Raw genomic sequence first — 15,851 nt, forward strand, 5'->3', positions numbered from 1 at the left:
ACTGTGCAGTACAAGGCAACCAGCACAAGCTTGGGACTCTCTGCTGTGTCTGGAGACAGTCATGTTCTATGGAACAGAAGAAAGGAAAAAAAAAAAAAAGAAGAAAATGCAAAGGCCTTTGTCTGCAAAGATAGCAGAAGCATTGTGGCAAAAGAGGAGGAAAACATACCCATATGAATCAAGGATCCATCTATTCTGTGGTTGCTTGTGTGGTTTGCCCTCTCAAATCTGACTCACAGAGGCGCTATGACCGTCGCTGATGGGCTCGGCCTTGGTCAGTGGCAGGTCCGGCCTTGAGCCCAGCTGGTATTTACTCAGGCCTACAGAGAGCTTTTGGCTGCTTCTTGCAGAAGCCACCCCTGCAGTCCTTCCGCCTCCACCAGAACCTTGCTGCACAAAACCACAACAGATTCCCTCATTTCTGACTTCTTTATGGCATTTAATGGAGTAAACAGAGTATGTCAGGCTATGACTCCAATTATTCATAATAGGATGATGATTTACATGTCTTTAAATAAACTCTGGCATACCAATATTTACCAAGCCACATATACTGGCTCAGTCACATATCTTTCAGCCGGGCTGAAGTTCTTCATTAGACCTTTTCTTGGGGCCTTTGTCAGCATTAAGGTGCCTTTACTGGAAGGCAGCTCTGCCGTGGTGCAGCCAGATGGCCTTGGACCAGACTGCTCTGTAAGAAAGAGCTGTATGAATCGAGGGCCACTTACTTTCATGCAGGAGCTGCGCTTACACTGAAGGATCCTGACTGTGCCAGGTCAGGTTCAGATTAGATGTTAGGAAAAAAATTTTTAGTGAAAGAGTTGTCAGGGCCTGGAACAGGCTGCCCAAGGAGGTGGTTGAGTCACCATCCTTGGATGTGTTTAAAAAAAGGGTAGATCAGGTACATAGGGATATGGTTTAGCATAGGACAGGAACGGTTGGACTTGATGATCTTAAAGGTCTTTTCCAAACTTGTGATTCTGTGATTTTGTGACCCTCCCTTGGTCCTTGCCTGAGCTACTTTACAGGTACACCTGTGCCTGACCATGTATGTGCCTGTCCAGACCCTGACACACCTGGGCTGATTTTGGATCCTCCCTGTTACTGTAGGTTTGTCTAATGATGACCAGACTGGTTATTGTCACTGGACCAGATTTTGACCCTAGCTTGCTGGCTTGACTTTCCACCCTGACGTCAGACCTCTTTGTCACTGTGGTCTCTTGGATTGTCACTGACGATCCTTACTCTTAGCTGAAACTCTTAACAACCACTAGACCAGCTTTGCTGCTCTTTGGGTGCTGTGGGGCTGCTCCTGCTTGGCAGTGAGGCCACTGCCATGCCACCTTCCCATCACCTTCTGCTCCCAGCTTAGCTTGCCGCTTGCCAAAACACATTTCTCCAGAGGATGCCACCTCTCACCTAGCACTGGTATCACTAGTCCCTGCTATCAGTAGCTCCAGAACAAGCCAGACAACAGATAAACAGACTTCTGACACCACACGGTTCTCCTTTTAGCTGAAGATTTTTGTTAGAAAGTAGTCTTGAGCCAGCCTACTGGCGCCGTGTGTTCCTGCCAATGGGATAAATCAGGATAGTGGGCAAGAAGTCAGCAACTGAGACAAAGAGTCTGTTCTGTCACAGACAAATGACAAAATTAAGCAGTGATATTCAACCCTTCTGTGAGATCTCACTGAACTGTTGGTCAGATAACCAGGGAATGTCGGTAGTCTGCAGACAGCGCATTGCAGAAGTAAAATTTGAAGCGGTCATATATATATCTAAAGAAGTCACAGGCTTTTGGGTTTTGCCACCTTTTGTAATTTATTTTGGCTGAGTCTGGTAACACCTCTGTGTACCTTAGCAGTTGCTTTTCCCACTTCGGCTGCAACATCCTTTCCTCTCCTTCTCCAGCGCTTTGCCTCTACCTGTCCTGGTGAGACCATCTTCAAACATACAAGGACTGTGACACTTCTCTTCATTCTTCCAATTCCTCCATGAGGTAATACTGCTGCCACATTGCCCGCTACAGGACAACCAGACTACCACATGTACATGCAGTTGTGCACATTGTTCAAACTCTCGGTCACACCTACAAGGAGTTCACCATTAAACCTCATCCTCGACAGCAGCCTCACACAGCACTGTTGTGCTGTGGGGCTGTCAGCACCACAGCCACTGTTTCAGGTAAGTCTAGGCCAGCCAGCCTGTGCTTCTTAATTTATATATTAAAAGGGCCAGCACACAGGAAATTGTTAGGACACAGCTGACCTCACTACAGTGGTATTGGCATCTTGCATCTCAAATACTTCCACCATACAAGTTTGCTTGGCTGCTTTTCGGTGGTGTAGCTTATCCAGCATTTCTCCCTTGTTCTAATGAGTCTCATGTACCCAAGGGCACAGTTACGCCTTCCTTATTTAATTGTAACTCCTGTGCCTGCTTACCTGGAAGGCTGTGCTTTGCTCTTTCTCTGAGGGAGAAAAACTGGTGCCTCTGAGACACTCCTGTGCTGTCCTGTGCACACACAGTACATACTGGCTTTTGTTTGCCTTTTTTCCTCCTCTCTTTTTTAATAGGATGCAAAAAAACTGGCTGGACCTTTTCAGAAATGTGACTCTCCCATGCCCAACGAAGGATTGTTCACCAGGAGGCTGACACCGCCCAGAAAAACAAAACGCAGGGCTCTACCAGCCCCCGCTTTCAGCTACCATTTTCTAGAAACGGTCACCACTGACATTCAACGTGCACGAATGGGCCACTAAACCCCATTCCCTTCTTGCAGCCTCTACGCAGAATTGTTATGAAAGTTAAAACTCTTCTGCAAGTCGGTGTAAACATATTCTGTGTGCACAGGAATTGAAATTGTGTAATGGCTGTTAGGTAACTTCTCAGCATGTTCCGTAAAATTGGGGTTCCCTCAAATACTGTAGGACTGTTAGGGCCCATCAGTGAGATTTCACAAACATTCCCTCTTTGTGGCAGGTAAGTACAATCTGGGCTTGGTGGATAGGAACGCTCTCCAATTCCTCTGGCAAGACGTAAAGTATCTCGATTAAAAATAAAACCATAGGAAGTACAGGGCTCCAAACTGGAAGGTGTAACTGACTAATCTGTGAGAATAAAACCCGGGTTTGCGTGTGGAAGAGAACATTTAATGAAGCAGCAATCTGCCTGTCCCGCATCTGACCGTTTCTAAATCACAGGCAGTCGAACCCTTCCGGCACTTCCCCCGAGCCGCGCACTGCGACCAGCGCCGCAGACGCCCCCGTACACCGGCAACACTCCGTACGACAAGGCCGAGGGAACATTTCCTGCTGCCAGCCACGAACACGGCGCTACTGCTGACGGCTCTGGCCCGGACGGGCCGCCCGAGATGTCTCCTCGCCCTTCCCGACCTCAGGCGCCCCCTCTGCTCGGCGCCGCCGTCCCCGCTCCCACCCGCGGGAGCAGCGGCGGGCTCAACGCTACGGAGCCCGGGCACTCCGCCATCCGGCCCGGGGGCAGCGCGGTGTTCCAGGCGCCCCGAGGAGGCCCCGCCGGTGAGGGGAGGCAGGGCGGGGACGCGGCCAGCCCCCTGCCTTTCGCTCGCCCCCCGGCTCTGCAGGAGCGGCACCGCGCCACGGCGCCGGGCCCCGCCGCCGACCGAAGGCAGCGGCCCGGAGCCAGCGGGGTGGGTCAGCTCAGGCCACCGCCACCGCCCACCTCGACCCCCCCCATCTCCTCCCTCCCCGCCCCTTCCTACGTCCAGGGGCTGACGGCCAAGCCCGCCACTCCCAGCGTGCACCGCGGCGTGGCGCGCAAAGCGGCGATGACGTCCCAGCCCCACCGCTGGGTAGCTGCGCGGCCGCGTCACGGGCTCACGCGACTGAGTCACCCGCTCGCTGTCGCAGCGCCCGATCATTGGTCGCGGCAACAGCTCATCGCCAGGCCCCGCCTCGCAACCCGTCGGGCTATAAAAGCGGCGCCGGCGCCCGCTCCGCGCCTTTAGCCCCAGGTGTCTGAGAGGAGAAAGATGCATCGACTCCGCTCACGGGCCTCCACGGGGATTTCTGCCTTCGCCGCCGGTTCGCCCTCCGCTTGCTTTCGCCAATCACCTCCGCTGCCCCGGACCGGGAAGTCGGCCTCGCAGAGGCGTTGGAGTAAAAAGCGATCCTGCTCTTCCATCGGCTGATTGTCGCTGATTCCCGGGCGGGGGGGAGCAGAGAGACCGAGACCCGGAGAGGGGCCGCGGGAGCCGAGCCGAGCGCCGCTGCGACCATGCCCAAGCCTAAGAAGCGGGGGAGCAACCACCAGCGTGGAGCCGGTGAGCGCAGCCGAGACAGCTGGCGGGGATTCGGAGCTGGGGGGGGAGGGGGGGGGGAGCGGGCGGCAGGGCGTGGAGTTCGCCCCGCGTTTCCCGTGGCCTCTTGCCGCCCTCCACACACACACACCCCAGGGCGGGGGCGGGGGCGGCCTTCGCCGGCGAGCGAGGCCGTGGCCGGCCAGGCCGCTCTGGCCAGCCTGCGCCGCGGCTCCCTGCGGGGCTAGTGGGAAAGCGGCGGGAGGGACAGAGGAGGCCGCGGAGCTCCCCGCTGGACGGGCCGGAGCTGGAGCCGGGAACGGGCCGGGAGGCGCCACCGTTGGGCTGACAGGAGCCGGTCCCGAAACCGCCACCTCACGCCGCTTGCGCGCATGCGCCCGGCGGCGCGGGCGGCCCCGGGGAGTGGCGGGCGGTGGCTGTGCCTGGCGCCGCCGGCGGCGGCCAGCAGCGCCCTGAGGGCAGCGGCCGGCCTGGGCCGGCGCCTGCCCCGCCGGGGGCCTCCTGCCCGACGCGGCCTCGCGTTCCGCCCGGGGTGCGGGCGAGGACGCTCTCGGCGCGCACAGCCTGCGGTGTCCGCGCTGCTGTACCGCCGCCAGCGTCGGCCCTTCCGGGGCGGGGGGAGGGGAGGGGGGACACGAAGCGAGGGGGACACGGCACGACGGCGGAGGGCTGAGGGCGGCGGCTGCCGCTGTCACTCCCGTAGCGGCTGGAGTGGCTGTATGGCAGCGCGTTGTGCTCCGAAAGGCTGCGGTGCCTTTTAAACGCCCCTTGGCCGCAAGGAGGACGTTACAAAACAAACAGTCTTTATGTAGATCCGGAACGTGTGTGGCCGAGGCGCTGACCCGGGCAGATGGGCGGTTGTGTGGGGTGGTGAGACGTTTCACTTCAGGCTGCCATAGCTGTGAGCAGAGTCCGTAGGCTCAAGTATTTTATGAAGCAAGCGATTCACAGGGTTTTCCTACAGCTCTTTTACTTCGGGCTGCGAAGGGTTGGTAGTTATTCTTGCCACTTCTCCCCTTGAACTTCACTGCTTGACATCACTAGAAGCAACAATGTGGGCGTGCCAGACCTTGGAGTTTCCAAGTTTGTTGATCTGTGCGCTGGCTAATGTTTGTCCTTGTAGCTATAGGAAACATCAAGGCCAATGATACAAGTAGATGATTTACAGCCAAGAGGTGCAGAACTTCTCAGATGTGAAATTAACTTTTTTAGAAAGCACTTGGATGTTTTTGTCTAGATAAAACTGTTTTTTGGAAGGGGGGGAGGTCGGTAATCAGGAAGCCTGCCTGAAGCTGGCAAGTGTGGTGCACTGCCTGCTTAAATAGCTTATAATAAATAGTACTCAACTAAGGCTGTCTTGATCCTGAGAGGGGAAGACTTCCCCCCCCCCCCCCAGTTGAAGCTTTTGATGTTCTGGCTTGTATTTCTAATTCAGTGTTAAAATAGGGTTAGACATTGCTGATGCTGCACGTACTACTCTTAATCCTGCAAATCCAGCATTGAACTGGGTAACGTATGTTTGCTGAAATGTATAGCTTATCTTGGCTTGAACTCTCAAAATTGGAAAATAAAGATTGTATGGCAATTTTTAGATAGCTCATTCTAACAGTTAAATTACTACAGAGCACAGTTATGGGAAGTAAGAGTTAGGAGTTGTACCATTACTTTGAAAACTATGTGGGCTCTTCCCCACCATTCATAAACGGCCTTCAAGAACAGAGCCAAAAAAAGTCTTCAGAACAGGAGGGAATAAAGGACCTAGCAGAGGAAGGCAACGCACTTTCTCTGCCTGAGTCAGGGAGAGTCAGTTGGAAGGGTTAAATTTTACTTCTGGAGTTCAGATCATCTTTTTCCACATGAAGAGTAACCAAACTGTTGTATTCATCTTCCCTTAAGGTGGTCAGCCCAGAAATGTGCAGCCTTTTAGTGATGAAGATGCTTCAATTGAAACTATGAGCCACTGCAGTGGCTTCAGTGATCCTGCGAGCTTCACTGAGGATGGTATGTTCTCTTGTTTACATCCACATTTTAAAAAACATAAAACCTGAGTTGACTTAAGAGTTTTAAGTACCATACTGTAAGTAGTGGTAGCAAAATAAAGACATTCTATTAAATACTGTAAGACTGTTAATCTAGTGGCTATCCTTTTGTATGTTAAGAATAAACTCCAGGTTTCATGAGCCTTTCATTAAACTATTAGGGTTCTTTATATTAGAGCTATAAAATGCTAGCTTTTGGCAACTAAGAATTTTAAGGTTCACTGTAAGACATTGACTTGTATATATTGTAATTGAGGTGGTAAGAATTACAGAGGAGTCTGAGCAAATTTAGGTAACATCATTCTTGGCACAGGTTAGAAGCAAATAGAGAAAAAGCACATTTATGAATGGATCAATTTTTATAAAAGTATTTTAAGGTACAGTTTGATGTAGTAGGCTTCATGCCACTCTTGTTGTAGTACTGAACAATTCTCTAGCTGTTTATATTAAACTGCTTTCTTATTAGTACTGAAAATATTACGTGTTGGATACTACTGTGTATACTAATAAAATGTGTATCAGTAGGACTAAATTATTTCCTATGTATTAGGGCCTGAAGTTGATGAAGAAGCCACTCAAGAAGACTTAGAATACAAATTGAAGGGATTTATCGATCTCACATTGGACAAGAGGTATAGTATGCTTTGAAGAAATGCATTCACACATAGTGTACTGGCTTCCTCCAGTACACTAAGGGAAATATGTGTCAAACTGAAACCACAATTGCTTAATGCTGGGGAGGGCTCATTTTTCTTAGGAGTCTGAAAAGACCTTTCCCCCTCCATCAGGTTTTTGGATAAGTGAGAATCAGGCTTTCCTTTCCTAGTAGCCTGAAGTAGGGTGACCTTATTTCTAGCTTGGTGCGCTATTGTGAACTCTTATCTCCAACCTAAGTTTCCCTGGCCTTGAGGAGGGAGGCAGTACATAGCATTTCATACTTGACAGTGCTTCGGTGGGTTACTCTTCCATTGGGCTCAAACAAATATAAACTAAAGTGAAAAGAAAGGCTGAGCTCTAATTGGTGTGTGCTGTTTTCAAGAAGTCTTCCTTCTCTCTTCTAACAGTGCAAAGACAAGACAAGCAGCTCTTGAAAGTCTGAAAAGTGCTTTTTCTTCTAAAATACTCTATGAATTTATCATGGAAAGGAGAATGACACTAACTGATAGCATTGAACGCTGCATAAAGAAAGGTAATTGACACACTTGCTGGTTGAAAGCAATCCATATGAAACAGCTCATTGTTTAAAAGGAAGTAAGACTGAGGCTCCTATAGTACTTTACAACATGCTTAAAAATTCAGTTATGTTAACGGCATCCCATGTTTGAATGTAGATGTTTGACTTTCATGGACCTAGAAAATCAACTGAAATTGTCTTCTGTCCATTAGTTCATTAATTACCACTTGCAAGTATTCAGACTATTACCTTTAAAGGAAAGAAGCAAAGCACAAGGTCATTACTCATCATAGTATGTTCATCTGTAGGTAAGAGCGACGAACAGTGTGCAGCTGCCGGACTGGCATGTCTTCTGTGTGTGCAGATGGGGTCTGGAATTGAAAGTGAAGAGATTTTTAAGACCCTTGGTCCAGTTCTGAAGAAAATTGTCTGTGATGGAACAGCCAGTATCCAGGCCAGACAGGCTGTAAGTATGAAATGTTTATTTGCCAGGCAGGGACAGAGGGCGGTTTTTGACCAGCTCTCTATTGTGTAATCCAGAAGTAAAGGTTACTTCAGAGGCTACTGAGTATGAACTCAGAACGCTGACACGTGCTCTAAATGATGCATAGCAGTTTTCACTGGCTTATGAAGTTCCACCTGACGGTTGAAAGATATTCTCTTATGCAGCCTAGAAACTCCCCTAAAGAGCTGTTTTGTCTAGTACTTCGTCAGGTGTCTTAGTGTGTTGCAGTCTCCTTACTGCAATTCTGAGGGCTGATGTTGAAGTCCTATAGAAATAAAAATGGAGAGTTTTCCTACTGACTGATGTATCCTTCCTGCATTAATTTTAACTTGTTTAACAGTAGAGGAATGTTATAGGCAAATACATTATAAATGATAAAATTACATCTAGATCTGGATCTACATACCTGATGTATTTATGCTACCAAAAGTTTTTCATCCGGTAGTCTCATCTATACATCAATGGCATACTTGAAATACTGACTGAAGATTCTTCTAAAGCTCTTGCCAAGATTTTTTTAAAACTTCAGTGTTTTAACGAATGTTCTCTAACTTACTGCTTCTTGACCTCTTGGTTAAAGTGTAGCTTTGAGTCGTGTACCGGTAGTGCAAACACCACTTCCAAACTTTTTTTTTTCTTCTTTGTAAGAGGAGACAGAGTAGAATAAGGGATAGGGAAGGGATGTGTAGGACCTTGCAGGAAAGTTGGAAAGTTCCAAGAAAGGCTTTTGAAGTCCAGAGTTTTCATGCAGTTTAATTCTAATAGTGGGAAAGGGGGGGAATACTACCCACAGTTGTGAATAAATGTGCTATGTCCATTACTGTATATCAGGGTAGTTTCTGCTAGTGAATCCTGGTGGGATTTAAAATAACTGTGTGAAAGGAATGCTACATATAGCTTTTTGGAAGTTTGTAAGCTATATTTAAACAATACAATGTGGAAAGTGAAGGCTTGTGAGTATTGTATTTAGTAAGATCATCCTGAGAGGAGACAGGAACAAAGTAGCAGAGTTACTGTTGAAGACTTCTACTCTCCTACAGCTTTAAATACAAGTTTCTGTTAATCCAGGTGTTAAATTTCAAAGGTCAAAGTTTGGAGGTTTTGTCAACAGTAACATTGATGTCAAATATTGACACTTTTTTTCTTTTGTGTCCAGTGTGCAACCTGCTTAGGGATTTGCTGCTTCATCGTCACTGATGACATTACGGTGAGGATAAACATTATCATTTTCTTCCTTTGAATAAAAGGATGATATGAAAATGTATGAATCCTAAGCCACTTTCATGATCTCTTTCTTTTTTTTTTTTTTTTCCCCTGTTCAGGAACTGTACTCTACTATGGAATGCCTGGAAAACATCTTCACAAAGGCCTATCAGCGGGATAGAGACACCAATGGTGTATCGAGTACCCACAACGCTGTGCTTCACATCAGTGCTCTCTTAGCATGGACGCTGCTGTTGACCATTTGTCCAATGAATGAAGTGAAGAAGAAAATTGAAACGTGAGTATCTCTCTTGGAGAACAAAACTTGCAATGGGTTTTTATACACCATGAAGCAGTGCCAACAATATTCACATCTTAATGAAATCTGACTTACTCTTTAGGCACTTGCATAAACTTCCAAGTTTGCTCTCTTGCGATGATCTCAACATGAGAATAGCTGCTGGAGAAACACTAGCCCTGCTGTTTGAACTGGCACGCGAAACAGATGCTGTAAGTAGATGTCAGCAGATAAGTCTCCTTGCCTTGGGTTGATGACGAGGCAAATGATTGCACCAGTGTTTCGTGGTACCCTGGATCTCAACAAGTGGCAGATAATTCATCTGGGTTGTGTTTGTCGTAGTGAGTCTGCCCCAATCTAATTGGGCACAGCAATGATTCACAGCAATTTACCTGTCACTTTTAACACAAATTTCTATATTGCAAAACAGAGCCAGTATAACAAAACACATCAAACAGTACTTAAGAGCAACTGGAGATGTAGTAAGCAAGGTTTAAAATCTACATACAACACCAGTTTAAAAAAAAGGTTCCACAGAGAGATTCCAGGATAAACCAGTATTGTTTGCTGTAGTGGGAACGCTCGTTAGATACTTTCCTGCAGACAAGTTCCAGTGATTTTCAACTTGCACAGTTGTGCTCTCACAGCTGAAAATCTACCCTTCAGCAGAAGTTGTGTTGATTTGCAGTATTGTTTTTTCATTATGAGCTCATTGCAATATGAGCTAGGGAGCCTGCTTTGGCAGGGGGGTTGGATCCGATGATCTCTCGAGGTCCCTTCCAACCCCTATGATTCTGTGATTCTCCTTATATTCCTTGAGAGGAATAGCTCATGCTGCCCAATGGATTCACAGCATTTGTGACTATTTTAGTCAGATGGAGCCTAGTCAGTCAGTTTAAGGGAGGGTTTGAAAGGGTTTGCACAAATTGTGCAGATAGCAGTATTATTAATTTGGAGAGATTCCTTGGGGTTTGGTTTTGAGTTGGATGAGGTGCACGCTTCTCGGTACTTCTTCATAAACTGCTAAACCTGTCTTTACGTTCTTCAGTGTGCCTTACTAATTTCTGAACTGTTCTTGATGGCCTTGAAGGAAACAGTCTCTACTTAGCCATGGCACAGTTCATGAGAGCTGTCTGAATGGCTCCTAGCTCCATGAGGGCTGCTGTGCTTTGTTGGAACTCAGTCCAAAGTGAAAAGCTAACTCCATTTGAGTTCGAGAGAAGATATTTCCTGTTAAACAGTTACATGTTAAAAGTTTATTTGGAGTGGACCTTCTGTTAAGCATTTTCTTTAAAACAACTGCTGTCTAATTTTCCACCCCATACAAGAGTTATGACTCAGTATTCCTTCCTGTCCATCTAATGGTGTCTCATGATCCATCTCCAGCAGCATGGATTCTGCTGATAACCTGAAAGTGCCCTCAACTTGTCATCTCAAGCAGCAGCCAGGTTCAACAGATCAGTTAGGCAGTCAGTCCCCTGGAAATGTGGAGCAGAACAGATTGACAGGTATATATATATACATGCACACTGAAAGAGCCACACTGTTCATGCGGCTGTCAGAGAATAGAGTTTGACAGTGTCCTGCATGGTTAACTGGATGCTGTGACTTCATTCTTACTGGTTTAAATGCTGCAAGTGGAACAACAGGAATTTATTGCCATCTCTGTCTCACTTAAGTAACAACCAACCCCTACAATTCTATGATTCTTTGAAAATAACAGGTGGTAGAGCTCTAGATGCCCAAATATGAAGAGATCTGCTTTTAAGGAAAGACACAAAGGCCAGAAAATTAATTTTGTTTTGTTTTGTCAGGATTTCTTTTATGAAGATATGGAACTTCTAACAGAGAAACTAAGAGCTCTGGCTACAGATGGAAACAAGCACCGAGCCAAGGTAGACAAAAGAAAGCAGCGATCTGTCTTCAGAGACGTCCTACGAGCTGTTGAGGTGATTCTTTTGATTTATTCTGAATGCCAGGATCACAACCATGTGGTGTACACTTCAATGAAAGTTGAGTTACAAAACTTCACAGAATATTCAAATTTGTGTCCTGAACTCTGTGAAAAGGTTTCTTACTTGTCTTTTAAAATCTCTTGAACTGCTATGCACAAGAAGCCAAAAAAAAAAGCAACTTACTAGTAAGATACATTTCTAAACTACACCTCTTGCTGGCAGCCAAAAGAAGTGTTTGGGTGTGGCAGGGGGGAGTTGTCCTATTTGTTGTGTTGTCCAGACTAAGAGAACAGTACACAAAGCAGGACTCTAAACTAGTGACCAAACTTGACCCATGTCAAACTTCTGTCACTTGAATGAATTACCTTACAGCTCTCCAACTAGATTTTTTTACTTGTCAGATAATTGACGTCGTTACATTGCTGGATGATTATGACCAGCTAAATATTATTTGACATTCAGAATAGTTAAACATCTTGGAAGGTAAGGAGGAGGCTTTGAAGTGAAGTCACCTTCGAGATTCTGCCTGCAGATGAATCTGAGTCACTACCACTCTTACAGTCCATTGTCACAAATGTAGCTCACTGGGCTTGAAAAGTGGTGACTAAATGAGGCTTACAAACTGACTGAAGGTGACTCCTGCACTCAGAACTGTTTTTCTGGAGATAAATCCAATCCTTAAAGTAATTTTAGAGATGAAAGTTAAGTGTTCCTTTTCAAAAATGCTTTCTGACTTGAAGAGTGTCAGCCTCAAGTGCTGGGTGAGATTTAACTTCAGGTGTGTGTCAGTTTATGAACAAATAACAATCTTCAGTATTTGCATATTGTATTATTCAAAGGTTGTGGTGTGCCAAATTTACTAATGAAAATAAATTAATTTATATTTTAACAGTCTTTTGTATTGGGAATTGTATGTATTAAAATGACACTTGTTGTGCCCTTTAACTTTGGCTAGGAGCGCGACTTCCCTACAGAGATGGTGAAGTTTGGACCTGAGCGCATGTACATTGACTGCTGGGTTAAAAAGCAAACGTACGACACCTTCAAGGAGATTCTGGGGTCGGGGATGCAGTATCATTTGCAGGTGAGCTACTGTTGGGTCACATGCTGGGACTGTTCCCTGTCTGGTGTCTTTGTACTAACTCAGTCAAAGTTACAAAATCACGTTGTTCTGACCGGGGGGAATGACGGGCTTTGCATTGGAAGGATTAAAAGGCATTCCTTACAAAACAAGCTGCAGTGAGCTGGAACTATCCAGGTGAGCTGCTTCTCAGCTGTAGCTTGGGTGTGCTGAGTTACTGATTAGAAGACTTCTCCAAGTAAAGAGATTGAATATCTTTGCTTGGTGTTTTTTCCTGAATCCCTACACTCTCTTTCAGCAGAGTGGTGTTGTCATCTGCCTGCTATAAAGCTGCATGCCTCCACCCTTCCTGTTCAAGGCTGTAAAAAGCAATGCAAAGCTTTAGTAAAAAATAATGAAAACAACTTGCAGTGCAGTGATGACAGCCTTCCAGAAGGAAAGGGACAAGTCCTTATCTCTGTTCTAGGAACTGCTTGTTTACTAGTCATCTTAGATATGCAGCACAGGCAGGAACTCTAGCTTGGGAGTACCTGCTCCCAAATGTTATGGTAATCATGGGCTTAAAATCATCAGTCTAGTGTCAGTTGCATTTCTGTGTGACTGAGGGAGCCCAGGCATGTAGCAGCTTCTCCAGGTTTTTCAAATACTACTTTTACAGCCAGATATTTTACATTTGGTGTGTTGTAAAACCATCTGGATCAGTGTGCAGCTGCCTGATCTTGTGTAGAGGATGTAACACAAGTATCTCATTTTCTGAGACCAAAAAAAAAAATCCATGGGGGGGAAGCTGTCTTCGTCTTCTCAAGAGAGCTGTGTTAGTTCTTACTCTGATGGAAGGAAGAAGGGTTCCCTGGCTTCCTTGCAAAAGTGGTAAAGATTTGTGTCAAATACTGCTGCTGTTTCTTGCTGGAATACTTGACACTGAACTGTAGGCATCTTTAGAGAGCCTGCTCAGTTTCTCCCCTGACGATCATTTGATGTGCTTCTCCTTTAGTCAAATGACTTTCTCCGGAATGTGTTCGAGCTTGGTCCACCAGTAATGCTAGATGCTGCGACTCTTAAGACAATGAAGATATCCCGTTTTGAAAGGGTAGGTTATTGCTCCCTAATGTAGTTTCTTTACTTAATACACCAATATATTTCCCCTGAATTAAATGGTATCCCAGATATGCACTTTGGAAGCTGTCATTTTGAGCTTGTCACTTTGGTTCTAGCAGTCCCCCATATTGTCCGTAATGAAACCAAACCTTGCTTGCATGTGGCTTTGAGCTCGGTTTTTCCCCTGGGTGTGTCTCTGCTCCTGCTTTTCTACTCTCCTTGGGGGTCTGAAGGTTGCCTTGGTTGCAGATTCATGTTCCACAGGTGTGAAACTCCAGTTCTTAGGAGAGCCCTCAGTTTTTGGGTGGGGATGTACAGGAAACCATGGAAACTGGGTCTGTGTGACAACAGTATCCCAAACTCTCTATAGTGAAACAAGCGCACGCAGTGGATGATTTCTTGTTGGTTGTGTTTGCACACAGGATGTGTGCAAACAGACTCTGGAATGGGTGCCGCTGAATTTAATCTGGGGAGCAAATTTTAGCTATGTTGTGTCTGAGTGATGTTCAGGACTCTGCTTCCAGAACTGCTCTGAGCTCAGCCTTCCTTACACAGACTAAGTTTCCTTTAAATATATGTGTGTGTATATTAAGGTGAGTCTGCCTTTGGTGCTAAGATAGTATACTTATACCATCAGTATAAGTAGAAGTCCATCAGTTTACTTCAAAGGTCAATTAAAAAAATGTTTTCAACTGTTTCTTAATATTTAAAAAAAAAAAATCTCTAAAGGAAAGAGCTTTTTGAACATCTGTGATTAATTTTCTTTCTTGTTTGTTTTTTTTTTCTTTTGTAGCACTTATGCAACTCTGCAGCATTCAAGGCTCGGACAAAGGCTAGAAGTAAATGTCGTGATAAAAGAGCAGACGTGGGGGAATTTTTTTAGATCTCCTTTTCCATGGGGTTCAATTTTAAATATTTGATATTTACAATGGATTTGTAACCTTTAAATGATTTTTTTTTTGTTTTAATTTCTGTAGTCAGTTTGCACTTGTGCACAGGGATGTATAAAATTGTAAATAGAATGCATGTTTCCTCGCTTAGTTGCATATACGCTGTAAATAGCTTGATGTAAGGTGGGGTGCAGGCGTATCTTGTAACACTTGCATTAGTTGCAACTTGCTCCAAAGGGGAATATATTGTAACTGGACTGTTAAATGGAGTGGATAACTAGTCAAAGGCTGCGTGGCAGATCTTGTTCCTTACTTTTATAAAGGCAAATTAAATCATTGACCAACTGTTTTGGAAAGAATGTGCTAATATGAAAAGATGGACTCATTTGTGTTAAGTTATTTTAGTAACTTTGTAAACTTTTCAGTGGCTGGTGGACAAAGAAATTTGTACAGGGTATGACTTTGTCCTGAAGGGATCTGGAAAGTTCAGTTACCTTCACTTACAGCAAGGGAATGAACAACAAATAATCTCCTCAATGCAAAATGAAAACAAGATTCTCATGTTCGGAAATTGGACGTTTAATTTTTGGAATAAAGATGATTCTCACTGCTTGCTTTCTGAGTAAAAGTGATTATCAGTGAATGAACAGCAGGGATGATGGCAAAAGCTGAAGGCTGAAGCATGTGGGGTTGCTTATTTTGCCCATTCAGACTCACGGCTGGGTTAGTGTCAGTGTTCTAGTAGATGCTACATGAAACTCTTGCCTTGAAGACACAAGGTCTGTGCAATGGCCTACTGTTCATTTGTCATCAGTTTGGTAATGCTCAAATGCTTCCTATTTCTGGGACTGCAAAACCCGTTGTACCTTATCTTAGAGGAGCCAGTCCTACGGCCCTGTGTTGGTCATGTTGAAAATGGCTCCAAAGGACTGAAATGCACCAGCAGCCAGGAGCTGTCTCTTAAGGGTGGGGGGTCTAGAGTAAAGATACCAAAACTTAAAGCTTCTGAACTTAAAGATCTATAAATAAAAGTGCTTGTTAGCATAATCATTCTTAAAACTGTAGATCATGTTACCAGTGAAGGAAGTAAACCTTACACCCAAAAAACCCCACCCCCTGAAAACTACTGCTTGCTCTGATAAGGGAAAGTTGGGGAGGTGTTTGGTTGTGGTTTGTTTTGGAGTTTGTTTTTTTTTTAGACTGTAGCAGAGCCTATTCCAGAAAATCAATATGTGCTAATTGTACCTTCTAACTTACCCCTTTCTCTCAAATAATATGTAAGAACTTGTTTGGTGCTTAAAACTGATT

At 45.5% G+C, this 15,851-nt stretch overlaps 1 protein-coding gene across 1 annotated transcript; it reads left to right on the plus strand.

Moving 5' to 3' along the window:
* Window positions 1-4,005: 4,005 nt before the first annotated feature.
* On the plus strand, window positions 4,006-15,153 carry IFRD1 (interferon related developmental regulator 1). The gene is made up of 12 exons (XM_084268183.1): window positions 4,006-4,303; window positions 6,197-6,301; window positions 6,890-6,971; window positions 7,404-7,528; window positions 7,822-7,979; window positions 9,175-9,225; window positions 9,341-9,519; window positions 9,623-9,731; window positions 11,334-11,468; window positions 12,430-12,558; window positions 13,550-13,645; window positions 14,447-15,153. The coding sequence occupies exons 1-12, from the start codon at window positions 4,258-4,260 to the stop codon at window positions 14,534-14,536; spliced, it is 1,305 nt and encodes a 434-aa protein (XP_084124309.1). The 5' UTR covers window positions 4,006-4,257; the 3' UTR covers window positions 14,537-15,153.
* The last annotated feature ends 698 nt before the right edge of the window (window positions 15,154-15,851 follow it).

This window comes from Gallinula chloropus (genome assembly GCF_964237585.1).
Source record: "Gallinula chloropus genome assembly, chromosome: 1".
Lineage (NCBI taxonomy): Eukaryota > Metazoa > Chordata > Aves > Gruiformes > Rallidae > Gallinula > Gallinula chloropus.